Source organism: Scyliorhinus canicula, chromosome 11 (genome assembly GCF_902713615.1).
Source record: "Scyliorhinus canicula chromosome 11, sScyCan1.1, whole genome shotgun sequence".
Taxonomy (NCBI): Eukaryota; Metazoa; Chordata; class Chondrichthyes; order Carcharhiniformes; family Scyliorhinidae; genus Scyliorhinus; species Scyliorhinus canicula.
The window spans coordinates 4,667,308-4,685,725 of NC_052156.1; the positions used below are offsets into that span (position 1 = coordinate 4,667,308).

The following is an 18,418-nucleotide window of genomic DNA, read 5'->3' on the forward strand; positions in this document are numbered from 1 at the left end:
CTGGGATTCCCGTCGTCATTCCCAAGACCGACGATTGTTGCCAACACGGTACAATAGTTTGGGTAGTGAGCCCGCACCATGGACTCTTGACTTGGCCAGTTCCATAATGCTGGGGGGGGGTGGGGGATTTGACTTGGCCAGTTCCATAATGCTGGGGGGGGTGGGGGATTTGACTTGGCCAGTTCCATAATGCTGGGGGGAGGGGGGGGGGGGGGGGGGGATCTCATTCCCACTCTCCCCAACCCAATTTTTGTGGAGTCAGGCATGCTCCTCAAGGATACTTGTCTCACGGCTTCTTAGAGGAGCCTCGATTTTGGAACATTTCCAAATGTATGTTTAAAAGGTCTTAATGGTGCCCCCTCCCTGCCCCCCACATGCCCCAAGCAGCCCATTACCACTCACCCAATACACACCATAGAACCAATCAGCCACAGAATGGCAATGACAAGTCTTTAAATTAAAAATAAAGTCAAATAATTTTGAGTGCCCAATTTTTTTTTCCAATTAAGGGGCAATTTAGCGTGGCCAATCCACCTACCCTGCACATCTTTGGGTTGTGGGGGCGAAACTCACGCAGACACGGGGAGAATGTGCAAACTCCACACGGACAGTGACCGGGAGCCAGGGTTGAACCCAGATCCTCGCCGGTGTGAGGCAGCAGTGCTAACCACTGTGCCACCGTGCCACCCTCTGGCAGTAGTGCTAACAGCTGTGCCACCTTCCTGCCCTTTTAATATTATTTTAAAACAAGATCCATTCAGGAATCTGCTTTGAAATAAACACTGCAGCTCGAACAACCCTCAATGAGATAGAGCGAAAATATTATCAATCATCACTTTGCACCTCTTCATCTTGTCCAAATAAACATATTCAATGAAAGAAACAGTTAATTATGTATTGTCACCTCATTTCAATCAGTCAAAGTAAACAGCTCACTGACACCTGTGAAAACTCGGAGTTGATCCATTATTGAGTCTTGGAACTTAGTTAAGCTAAGGCCATCATAATGAGACCATCTGTGAACTGTATTTAAAGACTAGCATTCGGAGCACAGCTCCTTCCTCAGGTGAAGGAGCAGTGCTCCGAAAGCTAGTGTTTGAAACAAACCTGTTGGACTTTAACCTGGTGTTGGAAGACTTCTTACTGTGCCCACCCCAGTCCAACGCCGGCATCTCCACACCATGTATTGAACGAAACAGATGTCGAGACATCTTTTCCTCGACAGCCATGAATTCTTCTTAAAGTGCATGTTGAGGGGTGAATGTTGTTCCAGGACAGTGTGGGGGGAGTTGGGGGAAAGGAAAAGTGAGGAACATAGAGAGACAGTTGGGGATAGATAGCTGGGATTGAGAGGGGATGTATTGTTTAACTGATGGTTAAGTAGGTGTGGCTACGGAACATTCCACATGTTTCTCACTGATTGGGGACAGATTCGTGAGCGGCAACACGATGGCCAAACCTTGCATGGGTGGCAATGGTCACTGCCCGTTCAGCGGTGACTGTATCAACAGCGAGTCTGCGCCCTTCTTCTCTCCAACCCCCAGCCCCATCTAAACTCAACACTCACAGGAGACAAAACCTGGATTTCCCTCTCCTGCTTGAAGCTCGCTGTCTCCATTTTTGCCAGTTGCCCTACCTTGTGTCACACTGGGGGAAAACGACAGCAAAACGGAATCTGCAGCCACAATATCAACAAAGAGAATGAATCCAGACTCGAGAGCCACACACAGCTGACTGGCCTGAAAGGGAAGCAAATGATCAATGTTAGGTCCTCAGAGGAGGCGAACTGAGGAGCATCAAGAATTAAGTTGTTTATTTACAAGAGGTATGAATAGGATATATACCGGTCCCGGACGGGATTGCTCCAGCTCGGCTCTCACTCGGGCAGAGCTCTTTATTCCTTGTGTGTGCTATCCCGCTGATCAGGGCTCCATCCCTGAGCGGGAAGCTGAAACTCTACGAGACACATGGGAGACCAATTGGTCCGGCCCCATGAGTCCAGTGCAGGTTACATCAGGAATTTCCTTTATTATCCCAGTCCCTGTGGCACAATTGGCTAACGCGTTCGGCTGTTAACTGAAAGGTTGGTGGTTCGAGACCACCCAGGGACACGGTTTCCTCTTCGGGGCTGGTTTAGCTCAGTGGGCTAGACAGCTGGTTTCTGATGCAGAATAAGGCCAGCAGCGCGGGTTCAATTCCCGTACCAGCTGAGAATTCTGATTTCTCCCTCAGTGCACCCGAACAGGCGCCGGTACGTGGCGACTAGGGGCTTTTCACTGTAACTTCATTGCAGTGTTAATGGAAGCCTACTTGTGGCAATAAAGATTATGTTACCGTTTTGTGTCAGTCAAGAGTCAGCACGCGCCCTCCAACCTCAGAGTCACATCCTCAAACCCCCATTCCAGAACCTGGAGGCCACATGAGGCTTCAGTTTGCAATGTAATCTGAAAGATTATTCTTTGACAGTGCTGCACTCCCTCAGTGCTGAACCCGAGGGTCAGCCTGGATTATAGGCTCAAATATCAACAACTCAAACCGGTGACCCTTTTACTCAGGGGCAATAGTGCCGATCACTGATTGGACAGATTAAATGCTGACTGTGATAATGGGAGGGACGCAGATGGGGTCGCAAAAAAAAAAAACTAGACCAGGCCACTCTGACCAAGCAGCGGCCGCATACCCACGCAGTAATTTCACACGCATGTGCATGTACACACACATGTAATAATAATAATCTTTATTATTGTCACAAGTAGGCTTACATTAACACTGCAATGAAGTTACTGTGAAAAGCCCCTAGTCCCCACACTCCGACGCCTGTTCGGGTACACTGAGGGAGAATTCAGAATGTCCAATTCATCTAACAGCACGTCTTTCGGGACTTGTGGGAGGAAACCGGAGCAACCGGAGGGAACCCACGCAGACACGGGGAGAACGTGCAGACTCCACACAGACGGTGACCCAAGCCGGGAATCGAACCTGGGACCCTGGAGCTGTGAAGCAACAGTGTTACTACCGTGTACGCACATACGCTCACACGCTCATGTACGCACACACGCACGTGCATGCACAGTGACCAAGTGATGTCAGAGCAAGCAGGCTGTTTATACACGCTATACTCAGATTGGAACAAGCTACCATTACCCAGACACACCAAAGTGTCCTGCTCCTCTGTCCCGCTGATCAGGTTCCACGCATGGCGACCCATCAGGAGCGGAGTTTGGGATCCCAGCTGAACTGGGACACATTCAGGCAGAGCGGGAGAGGGGTTCCATCGCTGCTCTGGAACACATTGAGGCTTCTCCACATTCCAACGGTTCAGGTGGTGCGTCCCAGCCTCACTCTGTGACCTCCCCACCTGCCTTACTTATTATATTTGTAAATATATTTTATATTAGATTTTTAGATTTGTTTACAAATAATGCAGCAAAGAAAAACCTTTTTAGTGCAAAGCAGGTACAATACAGAAAAGGAATTGTTGCTAATATGAGAACGAACGAGACAGGATGAATTTAGAATAACCCACTTTACAAATTTGAGCCTCCAATTTCAATATCAAATCAATCAGGAAGAACCAATTCGGAGGATAACGAATATAAATAAGATCAGATGTAATCTCAGGCCGCACGCTTTATGTGAACAAACCTACGACATGGCTCAAGTGAATCCACGAGAAAACAGGATTTTCGCGCCACGTTTGGGCACCAGAATATCACTAACACGTTCTTCTCTGAGAGAAAAGACCTTTCTGTACCCATGCAGGATCCCGTCAATAATATACAAACCCCAACAGAACAAGAGCGAAAGAATGGCGACCACAATCGATCTCAGGGGCCATTCCTCAACAAAGGTGAGAAGCTGCAGGATTAACCCTGCGGCCAAACTCTCGTTATCGGCAGGAGACAACCTCCTCAACAAGGAGGAGAAGAAAAAAGCCAACAAGGATTGGGAACCAAATGACCGTCACCATGAAGACCTGCAGCCTCCTTCCCGCTCCCAGGAATGCTGCCACTCATCCTGGCGTGACTGAAGAGTGGATATAATAAGAAAAGATAACGGATAATTAGTGGGAGGCACAGCTACCACGATAGATATTAAAAATGAAAGCTTAAGGATAAGGAAAAGACATTAACTACGCCGCTGAACTGTTAACACCGCCTATTAAACAGGATACCTCCCAATGAAATAAGACAGATATAACCACACAGATAGAGAGCAAGTCCGGATTTCAAATTTTCCTAGCTGCAGATTATCAACCAACTCCCAGCCCTTATGGGATTTGAAGTGTTGGCTAGTGTAGATTTGAGAGATGAACAGACACTTCAAACACTGATGAAGGTTCAACTCAATTTTATTAACTATTTCTTTTTTTTTAAATTTAGAGTACCCAATTATTTTCTCCAATTAAGGGGGCAATTTAGAGTAGCCAATCTACCTATCCTGCACATCTTTGGGTTGTGGGGGCGAAACCCACGCAGACACGGGGAGAATGTGCAAACTCCACACAGACAGTGACCCAGGGCCGGGATTTAAACCCAGGTCGTCAGCGCCGTAGGCAGCAATGCTAACCACTGTGCCACCGTGCTGCCTTTATTAACTATTTCTAACTAACTAACACACGATGACTGTGGGTCTAAATGATGCTAACTTAAACTAGAGACCTAAGCCTTGTCCAAACCAGTTGATTCTCTCAGCACGTGGTGTGAGTCTGTGCTGGGCTGGATGAGTTCCTGTTACACTCAGAGGCAGCACCCAGAATGAGCGGGAACCGTGGTGCCCTCTGCCTTTATAGTGTGTGTATTCTAACTGGTGATTGGCTGCGGTGTTTGTACATGTTGATTGGTCCCTGTGTGTGTCCATCAGTGTGTGTCTGCACCATGATATACTGGTGTATATTATGACAGGATTGACAATGACCACGTTGGACCATCGAGAGACTTAGCAGAGTTGTCATGTATAACTCTCAGCGTCGCAGCGTTATGCAAGATACAATTCATTCCGGCGGCCTTTGAACCTCATCGAAGCCTCAACCCTTCTGCTTTGCCATTGTAAAGTCCTGGAAAAAGGAGATCCTCACCCCTCCTTGAACAGAGACAATTACTGAGTCGGCATGCGAAAGATCATCTAATTCAAGACTAGTTAATTTTATTATAGCCTGTGGGTAAGAAACTAATGCTATCAAACTGGGACTAATACAAACCTGACTGACCACGATGGTTTCTCCCCCAGGCTGCCCCCTCCCCCGGCTACAGTGTCACATGCTATTACTTGCCTGATACCTACTGGTCGGAGGCTATACATATCTACACATACACTTTGTTAATGCATCACTACACTCATGAAGCCAGGTCCCACCGCTCCTCGCTGTCCCCAGGACCCACTGCCGATCTTTAAAATCATGGAAGAGAATGATTATAGACCTGGGATGTTTACTCTCCTCAAAGACACGACACGGTGCACCCTTTTGGCAGACAGACCCCACGGGTATTCTTCCTCCGGCCTCGTTTCTCCAAATCCTCCAGGATTTCTGAGATGCCAAGTAGCTGACTTTCCAAGGATTGAACGCGAGCTTCAGCCAAGGAAGCGACATGTTCGATGTTCAAGATCCTTCCCTCGGTTTCATCGAGCCTCTTATTGATATCGTGTAACTCGAAACTCATGAGCACTAATACCCTGCGTCAACAAGCCGGGCCTTGGTTCTATTATTCCCGTGATGTTTGCAGTCATCGTGTTCAGCATTTCAGCGAGCGCCGATCGAGAGGCTGCTCAAGGGTCAAGTCGCCATATTGCAAAGGTGGCCCCATTCCTGCCGAATCCCAGGATGGAGACAGAATATCCGGGTCGTGGGTCTGCCGTAAGGAGTGGACGGTAAGGCTGCTGGTAAGCTCTTCCAGGACTGGCTGCCATGTCTTTCTCAAGCTGGATGTGAAGGTTGGGCGTTTCAGATTTGAAAAAGTGCTCCGTGTCCTGCCTTTGAGGCCAAGGGACAATCAACTGTGACCTCTAATCGCCAGATTCCTTTGCGTTTTCAACATTTTCTGTCCAATCAAGATTCAGTTAAGTATTTTGGTGATCCTAAAGTCTTCCAAGGGCAGCACGGTAGCATGGTGGATAGCACAATTGCTTCACAGCTCCAGTGCCCCAAGTTCGATTCCCAGCTTGGGTCACCGTCTGTGCGGAGTCTGCACGTTCTCCCTGTGTGTGCATGGGTTTCCTCCGGGTGCTCCGGTTTCCTCCCACAGTCCAAAGATGTGCAGGTTAGGGTGGATTGGCCGTGCTAAATTGCCCTTAGTGTCCAAAATTGCCCTTCGTGTTGGGTGGGGTTACTGGGTTATGGGGATAGGGTGGAGGTGTGGGCTTGGGTAGGGTGCTCTTTCCAAGAGCCGGTGCAGACTCGATGGGCCGAATGGCCTCCTTCTGCACTGTAAATTCTATGACTCTATGACACACGACCAAAAATTAACTTTCGGATCAGGTGAGCATGTTCCGGCCAAACAGGATAAAAGACAGATTATAAAGCGAGTGGCGCTGGAGTTTGAGAAGAGCTGTTATTTCCATGCCCGCATGGCGCGCTCTACTTACTATTCTTGAGAACGTGATGGCGTCCTGCGGGATTGGCACCTCGTGGAGCAGCTGTAATTTTGGGAGGCTCCAGATCTTCAGACGCTTTTCCGAAGTCTCCTGACTCATGCTCAATAGTTGGTTGTGAACTGTGTCGTGTTTCAATAGGATCACCTGCAACACATTTCCTCAGGTTAAACCCATAAATCCATAAGCTCTCATTAACCTGGTCTCAATGGATAGCTCCGCCTCCCTCGCCTCCAGGTCAGAAGGTCAGGGGTTCAAGTCCCGCTCTCGAAACTCAAACACCTAATCATGGCTCACCTCCCACTGCGGAGGGGAGGGGAGGGGAGGGGAGGGGGTGCTGCATTGGCAGAGCTGCCAACGTTTGAATGAGATGTGAGAAATAAATGATTTCTGCTGTGCCTTTTGCAATCTCAGTTTGCCCCAAAGCACTTACAGCCAATTAGATATTTTTGCAGTACCGTCTCTGCTGTAATGCAGTCAATCTACACACAGCAAGATCCCAAAACCTTTGTTGCGGTTCCCACCCTCCCAGTGAAAAACAAACAAGATAACGATCCCACAGGCCTTTCAAAATTCTTAAAATAAATTAAAATAAAATTATTTCATGCGTTTTGTTTATTTGTTATGAACATATTGGAGATGGGGGTGGGGGGGGTAAAGGCTGCTTGACTGAGGATCAAGAATCATCCAATTGGGAACTGAAGTTGGTTCGCTGTCCAATTGGGATAGGGAGGCGGGGCCACCTCCAGGCTGGAGAACCAATGGCAACTCTCCTCAACACCTTGGGCTGGATTCTCCGCAGACCCATGCCAGAATCAGACCCGGCACCAGTCCGGCAGTTCTCTAGGATGTGAGAATCGGCGTGATCGCGGAGTACGCCGTGCGGCTGGGGGCCCATTGACAGAAGCCTGCCCAGCGACCCTCTGCTCCCAACCTGCCGAGTTCCCGGCGGCGTGGAACCAACCTGGCATTGTCGGTCAGGGTGCTGGCATGGCGGCTGTGGACTCAGTACGCGGCCGGCCTAGTGGGGGGGGTGGAGGGATCGGATACCGGGGGGTGGGGTGGGCCTTGTAGGCAGCCGGAGGTTACATCCGCACGGTTAGATGCTCGGGCGCCTGGCCGATCGGGGGAGTCTCATTTTTGTGTCTGGCCCCGCGGTCCGAGTCCGCCATGGATCCCGGCGTCGCCGTCGCCGTGCGCAGACTCCAAACCGGCAGCGCGAGGGCCGGTTCCACAGCTAAAGCTGCCGGGATTTACTCTGGGTCCCTGCTGACCCCCTGCAGGGCTGAGAATTAGCTGTACTTTTCTCCAGGAATTTCTGGAGTAAAACTCCAGCGTTTTTATATCAGCGTTGGGGACACAGTCCCATTTTGGGTGAATCCAGCCCCCTAACTAAAGTCGGTCGGTCGGCTGGTTACTCACAGGTGCTTTGTGTGCTTGAATCTCGTGGTACTTTAAACTTTCCACCTCGATGTCCATGAATAGTATCCGGCCATCCTGTCAAATATAAACAGCCAGAACTCACCCTGTGATCCCTCAGGAACTGGCCCAACAAACACTGCTCCGTCTGGAGAGACACACAACTCAGAACCTGCTTCAATATCCAGATGTTTGCAAGAACGGAACCAATGGAATCAAAGGGGCGATGCCTGCGAGGATACAAAATTGGCCGAGGGATTGAACGCAGAAAGTAGTGAAGAGCGTTTTTTACAGGCTGGAGGCAGCAGAGGGAGGGTGTCCAGTGGAGGGAGGGTGTCCAGTGGAGGGAGGGTGTCCAGTGGAGGGAGGGTGTCCAGTGGAGGGAGGGGGTCCAGTGGAGGGAGGGTGTCCAGTGGAGGGAGGGTGTCCAGTGGAGGGAGGGTGTCCAGTGGAGGGAGGGGGTCCAGTGGAGGGAGGGTGTCCAGTGGAGGGAGGGTGTCCAGTGGAGGGATAGTGTCCAGTGCAGGGTGCCCAGTGGAGGGAGGGTGTCCAGTGGAGGGAGGGTGTCCAGTACAAGGAGGGGGTCCAGTGCAGGGGGTCCAGTGGAGGGAGGGTGTCCAGTGCAGGGAGGGGGTCCAGTGGAGGGAGGGTGCCCAGTGGAGGGAGGGTGTCCAGTGGAGGGAGGGGGTCCAGTGCAGGGAGGAGGTCCAGTGGAGGGACGGTGTCCAGTGGAGGGAGGGTGTCCAGTGGAGGGAGGGTGTCCAGTGGAGGGTGTCCAGTGGAGGGAGGGTGTCCAGTGGAGGGAGGGTGTCCAGTACAAGGAGGGTGTCCAGTGCAGGGTGTCCAGTGGAGGGAGGGTGTCCAGTGGAGGGAGGGTGTCCAGTGGAGGGAGGGTGTCCAGTGGAGGGAGGGTGTCCAGTGGAGGGAGGGTGTCCAGTGGAGGGAGGGTGTCCAGTACAAGGAGGGTGTCCAGTGCAGGGAGGGGGTCCAGTGGAGGGAGGGTGTCCAGTGCAGGGTGTCCAGTGGAGGGACGATGTCCAGTGGAGGGAGGGTATCCAGTGGAGGGAGGGTGTCCAGTGCAGGCAAGGGGTCCAGTGCAGGGAGGAGGTCCAGTGGAGGGGTGTCCACTGGAGGGAGGGTGTCCAGTGGAGGGAGAGTGTCCAGTGGAGGGAGGGTGTCCAGTGGAGGGATGGTGTCCAGTGGAGGGACGGTGTTCAGTGGAGGGAGGGTGTTCAGTGGAGGGAGGGTGTCCAGTGGAGGGAGGTTGTCCAGTGCAGGGAGGGGGTCCAGTGGAGGGAGGGTGTCCAGTGGAGGGAGGGGTGTCCAGTGGAGGGAGGGTGTCCAGTACAAGGAGGGGGTCCAGTGGAGGGAGGGTGTCCAGTGCAGGGAGGGGGTCCAGTGGAGGGAGGGTGCCCAGTGGAGGGAGGGTGTCCAGTGGAGGGAGGGGGTCCAGTGCAGGGAGGAGGTCCAGTGGAGGGACGGTGTCCAGTGGAGGGAGGGTGTCCAGTGGAGGGAGGGTGTCCAGTGGAGGGTGTCCAGTGGAGGGAGGGTGTCCAGTGGAGGGAGGGTGTCCAGTACAAGGAGGGTGTCCAGTGCAGGGTGTCCAGTGGAGGGAGGGTGTCCAGTGGAGGGAGGGTGTCCAGTGGAGGGAGGGTGTCCAGTGGAGGGAGGGTGTCCAGTGGAGGGAGGGTGTCCAGTGGAGGGAGGGTGTCCAGTACAAGGAGGGTGTCCAGTGCAGGGGGTCCAGTGGAGGGAGGGTGTCCAGTGCAGGGAGGGGGTCCAGTGGAGGGAGGGTGTCCAGTGCAGGGTGTCCAGTGGAGGGACGATGTCCAGTGGAGGGAGGGTATCCAGTGGAGGGAGGGTGTCCAGTGGAGGGAGAGTGTCCAGTGGAGGGAGGGTGTCCAGTGGAGGGATGGTGTCCAGTGGAGGGACGGTGTTCAGTGGAGAGAGGGTGTTCAGTGGAGGGAGGGTGTCCAGTGGAGGGAGGTTGTCCAGTGCAGGGAGGGGGTCCAGTGGAGGGTGTCCAATGGAGGGACGATGTCCAGTGGAGTGAGGGTGTCCAGTGGAGGGAGGGTGTCCAGTGGAGGGAGGGGGTCCAGTGGACGGAGGGTGTCCAGTGCAGGTTGTCCAGTGGAGGAACGATGTCCAGTGTAGGGAGGGTATCCATTGAAGGGAGAGTGTCCAGTGCAGGGAAGGGGTCCAGTGGAGGGAGGGTATCTAGTGCAGGGAGGGTGTCCAGTGCAGGAAGGGGGTCCAGTGGAGGGAGGGGGTCCAGTGGAGGGAGTGTGTCCAGGGGAGGGAGGGTGTCCAGTGGAGGGAGGGTGTCCAGTGGCGGGAGGATGTCCAGTGGAGGGAGGGTGTCCAGTGGAGCCATAGTGTCCAGTGGAGGGAGGGTATCCACTGGAGGGATAGTGTCCAGTGGAGGGGCGGTGTCCAGTGGAGGGAGGGTGTCCAGTGGCGGGGGGTGTCCAGAGCAGGGTGTCCAGTGGAGGGACGAGGTCCAGTGGAGGAAGGGTGTCCAGTGGAGGGAAGGTGTCCAGTGTAGGGTGTCCAGTGGAGGGAAAATGTCCAGTGGAAGGAGGGTGTCCAGTGGAGGGAGGGTGTCCAGTGGAGGGAGGGTGTCCAGTGGAGGGAGGGTGTCCAGTGCAGGGGGTCCAGTGGAGGGAGGGTGTCCAGTGGAGGGAGGGTGTCCAGTGGAGGGAGGGTGTCCAGTGGAGGGAGGGTGTCTAGTGGAGGAAGGGTGTCCAGTACAAGGAGGGTGTCCAGTGCAGGGGGTCCAGTGGATGGAGGGTGTCCAGTGCAGGGAGGGGGTCCAGTGGAGGGAGGGTGTCCAGTGCAGGGTGTCCAGTGGAGGGACGATGTCCAGTGGAGGGAGGGTATCCAGTGGAGGGAGGGTGTCCAGTGCAGGCAGGGGGTCCAGTGCAGGGAGGAGGTCCAGTGGAGGGAGGGTGTCCAGTGGAGGGAGGGTGTCCAGTGGAGGGAGGGTGTCCAGTGGAGGGTTGGTGTCCAGTGGAGGGACGGTGTTCAGTGGAGGGAGGGTGTCCAGTGGAGGGAGGGTGTCCAGTGGAGGGATGGTGTCCAGTGGAGGGACGGTGTTCAGTGGCGGGAGGGTGTCCAGTGGAGGGAGGGTGTCCAGTGGAGGGAGGGTGTCCAGCGCAGGGTGTCCAGTGGAGGGACGATGTCCAGTGGAGTGAGGGTGTCAAGTGGAGGGAGGGGATCCAGTGGAGGGAGGTTGTCCAGTACAGGGTGTCCAGTGGAGGGATGATGTCCAGTGGAGGGAGGGTATCCATTGCAGGGAGAGTGTCCAGTGCAGGGAGGGTGTCCAGTGGAGGGAGGGTATCTAGTGCAGGGAGGGTGTCCAGTGCAGGGAGGGGGTCCAGTGGAGGGAGGGGGTCCAGTGGAGGGAGGGTGTCCAGTGCAGGGAGGGTGTCCAGTGGAGGCAGGGTGTCCAGTGCAGGGTGTCCAGTGGAGGGACGATGTCCAGTGGAGGGAGGGTGTCCAGTGGAGGGAGGGTGTCCAGTGGAGGGAGGGTGTCCAGTACAAGGAGGGTGTCCAGTGCAGGGGGTCCACTGGAGGGAGGGTGTCCAGTGGAGGGAGGGTGTCCAGTGCAGGGTGTCCAGTGGAGGGACGATGTCCAGTGGAGGGAGGGTGTCCAGTGGAGGGAGGGTTTCCAGTGCAGGGAGGGTTTCCAGTGCAGGGAGGGGGTCCAGTGGAGGGAGGGTGTCCAGTGGAGGGAGGGTTCCCAGTGCAGGGAGGGGGTCCAGTGCAGGGAGGTTGTCCAGTGGAGGGAGGGTGTCCAGTGGAGGGAGGGTTTCCAGTGGAGGGAGGGTGTCCAGTGGAGGGAGGGTGTCCAGTGCAGGGTGTCAAGTGGAGGGACGATGTCCAGTGGAGGGAGGGTATCCATTGCAGGGAGAGTGTCCAGTGCAGGGAGGGGGTCCAGTGGAGGAAGGGTATCTACTGCAGGGAGGGTGTCCAGTGCAGGGAGGGGGTCCAGTGGAGGGAGGGTGTCCAGTGGAGGGAGGGTGTCCAGTGGCGGGAGGATGTCCAGTGGAGGGAGGGTGTCCTGTGGAGGGATAGTGTCCAGTGGAGGGAGGGTATCCAGTGGAGGGATAGTGTCCAGTGGAGGGGCGGTGTCCAGTGGAGGGAGGGTGTCCAGTGGAGGGGGGTGTCCAGAGCAGGGTGTTCAGTGGAGGGACGATGTCCAGTGGAGGGAGGGTGTCCAGTGGAGGGAAGGTGTCCAGTGCAGGGTGTCCAGTGGAGGGAAAATGTCCAGTAGAATGAGGGTGTCCAGTGGAAGGAGGGTGTCCAGTGCAGGGAGGGTGTCCAGTGGAGGGAGGGTGTCCAGTGCAGGGTGTCCAGTGGAGGGACGATGTCCAGTGGAGGGAGGGTGTCCAGTGGAGGGAGGGTTTCCAGTGCAGGGAGGGTGTCCAGTACAGGGAGGGGGTCCAGTGGAGGGAGGGTGTCCAGTGGAGGGAGGGTTTCCTGTGCAGGGAGGGGGTCCAGTGCAGGGTGGGGGTTCAGTGGAGGGAAGGTGTCCAGTGGAGGGAGGGTATCCAGTGGAGGGATAGTGTCCAGTGGAGGGGCGGTGTCCAGTGGAGGGAGGGTGTCCAGTGGAGGGGGGTGTCCAGAGCAGGGTGTCCAGTGGAGGGAAAATGTCCAGTAGAATGAGGGTGTCCAGTGGAAGGAGGGTGTCCAGTGGAGGGAGGGTTTCCTGTGCAGGGAGGGGGTCCAGTGCAGGGAGGGGGTTCAGTGGAGGGAGGGTGTCCAGTGGAGGGAGGGTGTCCAGTGGAGGGAGCGTTTCCAGTGGAGGGAGGGTGTCCAGTGGAGGGATGGTGTCCAGTGGAGGGAGGGTTTCCAGTGGAGGGAGGGGGTCCAGTGGAGGGAGGGGGTCCAGTGAAGTGAGCGTTTCCAGTAGAGGGAGGGTGTCCAGTGGAGGGAGCGTTTCCAGTGGAGGGATATGTTACCCCTGGACTAATGAGACCATAAGATTTTTGCGGGGAATTCCAGCCCCACTTGACCCGGAGTCATGATGCCCTCACCCTCCCCTCACCCCCCCTCACCTCCATCCTCACCCCCACACCACCCTCACCCCCATTCCCGCACCACCCCCCCTCACCCCCTTCACCCTCCCGCTCTCACCCCCCTCACCCCCACACCACGCTCATCCCCCCTCACCCCCCACCCTCACCCCCACACACCCCCACATCACCCTCAACCCCACGCCATCCTCACCCCCACCCCCACACCCTCAGCCTCACCCCACACACCACCCTCCCCCCTACCCCCCACCACCCCCACACCCCCACCCCACACATCACCCTCACCCCCACCCTCATACTCCCACACCCGCACCCTCACCCCACACCACCCTCACCCCCCCCACCACCCCCACACCCCCACCCCCACCCCACACATCACCCTCACCCCCACCCTCACACCCCCACACCCCCACCCTCACCCCCACACCACCCTCACCCCCCACCACCCCCACCCTCACACCCCCACCCTCACCTTCACACCACCCTCACCCTCACAATCATCACCCCCACCCCCACACCCTCAGCCTCACCCCTCACAATCCTCACCCCCACCACACTCATGCCAACACCACCCACCCCCACCCCCACCACACCCTGTGCTCCATGGCCGTGGACGGGCAGTTGTCCAGTGCAGGGAGGGGGTCCAGTGGAGGGTGTCCAATGGAGGGACGATGTCCAGTGGAGTGAGGGTGTCCAGTGGAGGGAGGGTGTCCAGTGGAGGGAGGGGGTCCAGTGGCGGGAGGATGTCCAGTGGAGGGAGGGTGTCCAGTGGAGCCATAGTGTCCAGTGGAGGGAGGGTATCCACTGGAGGGATAGTGTCCAGTGGAGGGGCGGTGTCCAGTGGAGGGAGGGTGTCCAGTGGCGGGGGGTGTCCAGAGCAGGGTGTCCAGTGGAGGGACGAGGTCCAGTGGAGGAAGGGTGTCCAGTGGAGGGAAGGTGTCCAGTGTAGGGTGTCCAGTGGAGGGAAAATGTCCAGTGGAAGGAGGGTGTCCAGTGGAGGGAGGGTGTCCAGTGGAGGGAGGGTGTCCAGTGGAGGGAGGGTGTCCAGTGCAGGGGGTCCAGTGGAGGGAGGGTGTCCAGTGGAGGGAGGGTGTCCAGTGGAGGGAGGGTGTCCAGTGGAGGGAGGGTGTCTAGTGGAGGAAGGGTGTCCAGTACAAGGAGGGTGTCCAGTGCAGGGGGTCCAGACACTGGTGGAGATCACAACGGGCCTCCAGGACTGGCAGCGCCAGGTATCGGGGGGGCCTCGGGCGATGGCTCCACTCGCACCCCCATCCCATGGAGTAGCCCGGGGGCCATTGGGCACCACGAGGGAGGAGGAGGTGATGGGACCATGTCGGTGACTCCCGCAGGGTAGATGCCGGACAGCAGCACCTCGGACTCCCCCTCTCCTGTCCCTGGCGCATCTGGAAGGCAGCGGGCAGAACAGGGCGGCATCACGCTGGCTGGGACAACTGAGCAGCAGCCGGGCCAACCTTGGCCGGCTCACCCCAGGAGATGCCCTCCAACAGGGACCAGGTCGCAGGGTGGGAAACACAGCAGGCCTCCGTCACTCCTGCTGTACCGTCTGGGGATCCACCTAGACGTAGCGTTAGGGTCTGTTAGGCCAGAAAGATAGACACCGGTTAGGTTGGCACAGGTGCAGGGCACAGTTTAGTTATCATTACCACCTGCCTCAGCGTTCTGTCTGATGGAACAAAGAACAAAGAAAAGTACAGCACAGGAACAGGCCCTTCGGCCCTCCAAGCCTGCGCTGACCATGCTGCCCGTCTATACTAAAATCTTCTACACTTCCTGGGTCCGTATCCCTCTATTCCCATCCTATTCATGTATTTGTCATGATGCCCCTTAAATGTCACTATTGTCCCTGCTTCCACCACCTCCTCCGGCAGCGAGTTCCAGGCACCCACTACCCTCTGTGTAAAAATCTTACCTCGTACATCTCCTCTAAACCTTGCCCCTCGCACCTTAAACCTATGCCCCCTAGTAATTGACCCCTCTACACTGGGAAAAAGTCTCTGACTATCAACTCTGTCTATGCCCCTCATAATTTTGTAGACCTCTATCAGGTCGCCCCTCAACATTCCAGTTCCAACTCTTCGTTCCAGTGAGAACAAACCGAGTTTATTCAACCGCTCCTCATAGCTAATGCCCTCCATATCAGGCAACTTCCTGGTAAATCTCTTCTGCACCCTCTCCAAAGCCTCCACATCTTTCTGGTAGTGTGGCGACCAGAATTGAACACTATACTCCAAGTGTGGCCTAACTAACATTCTATACAGTTGCAACGTGACTTGCCAATTCTTATACTCAATGCCCCGGCCAATGAAGGCAAGCATGCCATACGCCTTCTTGACTACCTTCTCCACCTGAAAATGAAATGAAATGAAATGAAAATCGCTTATTGTCACGAGTAGGCTTCAATGAAGTTACTGTGAAAAGCCCCTAGTCGCCACATTCCGGCGCCTGTCCGGGGAGGCTGGTCCAGGAATTGAACCGTGCTGCTGGCCTGCTTGGTCTGCTTTAAAAGCCAGCGATTTAGCCCAGTGAGCTAAACCAGCCCCTGCGTTGCCCCTTTCAGTCACCTGTGGACCTGTACACGTAGATTTCTCTGACTTTCAATACTCTTTGAGGGTTCTACCATTCACTGTATATTCCCTACCTGTATTGGACCTTCCGAAGTGCATTACCTCACATTTGTCCGGATTAAACTCCATCTGCCATCTCGCCGTCCGAGTCTCCAAACGATCTAAATCCTGCTGTATCCTCTGACAGTCCTCATCGCTATCCGCAATTCCACCAACCTTTGTGTCATCTGCAAACTTACTAATCAGATGGATGTGGGGGTGGGCTGGTCTGGGCTGGTCGGGGCGTGGGTATCACGGAGGGGGTTGCAGGTTGGAGGGAAGAATGGGCAGACCCTGTGGGTTTCCCTGGCTCCAGGCACCCCCCCCCCCCCCCGGGCACCCCCCCCCCCCCTCCCCCCCACCACCGGCATCCCAGGGATTGGATGGGACTGTGTGATGAATGGCCAGCTCGAATGCAGGGATCACCCAGGCGGACGGTGGAAAATGCCACCGTGGGCAGGAGTCAGACATTGTCAAACGATGCGGAGCACCAGAGCCTCATCGCAGAGCAGGTTGTCATCATCCTCCATCCCATGGATCAGACCCGCTGTGCCCCACCCCATAGTTCGGCAGGTATGTATCACGGAGGGGGTTGCAGGTGGGGGTGGTTAGGGTGGGGGGGGAGTGAGGGTGTGGGATTGGGATGCGGTGTCCCTGCCCCTGGCCAGTGCCCCCCTAGTCGGTGAACCAGGAGGCGATCAGAGCGTCCCGTGCACGTCGGCCCTGGCGCACACGTCGTGAGGCCTCCCGGGCCTGCCTGGGCCCCATGTCCTGCCCACCCTCGCCCTTCCCCGCATCCTCCTTGTTGGATGAGGAGTGGCATTCCTCCTCCTCCTCCAACACGTTGCTCCTCTGCTGTGCGATGCTGTGGAGGACACAGCAGGTCACCACGATTCTGGAGGCCGTCTCAGCGTCAAACTGGGGCCCTTCCAGAGCGGTCCAGGCACCTGAACCACACCTTCAGGAGGTTGACACACCGCTTGATCACGCCCCTGGTTGTGGCATGGGGTTCATTGTAGTGGGTCTCCACATCGGTCTGTGGCCTCCAGGTTGGCGTCTCCGGGGGGGGGGGGGGGGGGATCTCGAACATGTCAGGAATCGTCGAGTGTGCCAGGATGATGGGGTCGTGCACACTGCCCGGATATCGGGCGCAGGCGTGAATGGTGCACATCTGATGGTCACGTATCAGCTGCACATTCATCGAGTGGAACCCCTTTCAGTTTGTGTACTGCGGCCTGTTATCCGCAGCTGTTTGTAGGCGGACATGCCATCCCCTCTATCACCCCCTGGACCCAGGGCATCTCGGTGATAGTGGCGGACCCACTGCCCGGGCATCCTGGTGGGCCCGGTCCACGTTGAAGTGGATGGATTGAGCCGCTTGGTCAGGGTGTTGATGCATTCCAGGTCGGACGTCACCCCTGGGCTGGGGGGGGGGGGGGGGGGGGGGAGCGCTGATAGGGATTTTGGGGCTTTCCGTCTGTGAGGCCTTCAAGCCATATTTCAATGGGGGAGACCCATTACAGGGGCAACTAGAGTCTGTCCTACCAAACACTTCCAGGACAGAGCTCTGTGCTTGGTTCTATGCTGAAGGTCACTTTAACTCTCTCTGACTGTGAGCAGCCTCTAGCTGCACAGCTGAAGGCTGGTGGCTGCTGTTGCTGTTTCCTTCCTTTTCTGTAGCTGGAAAGAAGGACAATTTTTTCTAAGATTCCTGAGTTCTGGAATGCCGGGCTCAGGTGGGCGTATGAGTCCAGAAGTCAATCCGGTTTGAAGCAAGAAGACGCTGCGGGATCTGGTGCGCGACATTGATCCGAATGGGCCACCTGATGATGCTGTTGAAGAAATGCTTTTGCAGATTGCTGATGCTTTAGTTGCTGGTGTGGTGAGTGCTGCCTGTAACTGGCATGTCACCGCGGGTTAAACGCTGGAAGTCACGGATGTTTAACTGCACCTTGAGCGCCGGTGGAATATGCGGATGCCAGGATTTGGTTGCGGTGAGAATGGGCCGTGTGGGAGGGTCCTGCACAGCTGCGGCTCCTGGGCGGAGAATGGCTCTGATACGGGGAACAAGTCACACATCGATGGACTGATGGATTTCTACAACAAAGATCTGGACAGGATAACACATTCTCAGGCTTCTCCTCCATTTCTATTGAGGAACTTACGAGGGGTGATAATGATGTTTGGGTTTTTTTGGTGAAAATGAGCTGATGTAGCTTTGTATTGGTGCCAATGTGGAACGGTGATGGATCCTTGTTGTTTAATGGTCAGTGGGATATGCGGAATGTTACGTAGCTGATTTTCAAATCTTTGTTACTGCTCACTTTTTAAGAAACAAAATATTCTCAAGTGGATTCTCGTTGGTACAGGTGCCATGTCTCAGTCGATGATTATTGCATCGCATTTCAATCAAACTTTGAAGCCTGAACTCGAGAAGCGTCAGCACCATAGAGGCAGCTGCCAACAATCAAACACTCCGGAGCTCGGCTTCAGCCTGGGGAGATCCTCGTGACCAGAGGGTGAGTGTGTGGATCGGGGGAGGGCACCTGGGCACCGTCTCCCTCAGTTTCCCAGCAGGGGTCTGGGTCTCCCTAAGGTTCCCAGCAGGGGTCTGGGTCTCCCTCAGTTTCCCAGCAGGGGTCTGGGTCTCCCTAAGGTTCCCGGCAGGGGTCTGGGTCTCCCTAAGGTTCCCAGCAGGGGTCTGGGTCTCCCTCAGGTTCCCAGCAGGGGTCTGGGTCTCCCTCAGGT

The 18,418-nt window shown here is 55.8% G+C and overlaps 1 protein-coding gene and 1 non-coding gene across 5 annotated transcripts in view; one reads left to right on the forward strand and one right to left on the reverse strand.

The window, feature by feature from the left end:
* LOC119973753 overlaps positions 1-18,418 on the reverse strand; it is a 211,078-nt gene that overhangs the window by 102,803 nt on the left and 89,857 nt on the right. For all 4 annotated transcript variants that reach the window (XM_038812175.1, XM_038812174.1, XM_038812177.1 and 1 more), the window contains 3 exons: positions 8,011-8,085; positions 6,583-6,735; positions 1,637-1,739 (listed from right to left, as the gene is read on the reverse strand). In XM_038812175.1, the coding sequence (XP_038668103.1) occupies positions 1,637-1,739; positions 6,583-6,735; positions 8,011-8,085 (331 nt within the window). The remainder of the gene's footprint in view (positions 1-1,636; positions 1,740-6,582; positions 6,736-8,010; positions 8,086-18,418) is intronic.
* Positions 2,038-2,111, forward strand: trnan-guu. Its single transcript has one exon. It is a non-coding gene; the product is annotated as a tRNA-Asn (tRNA).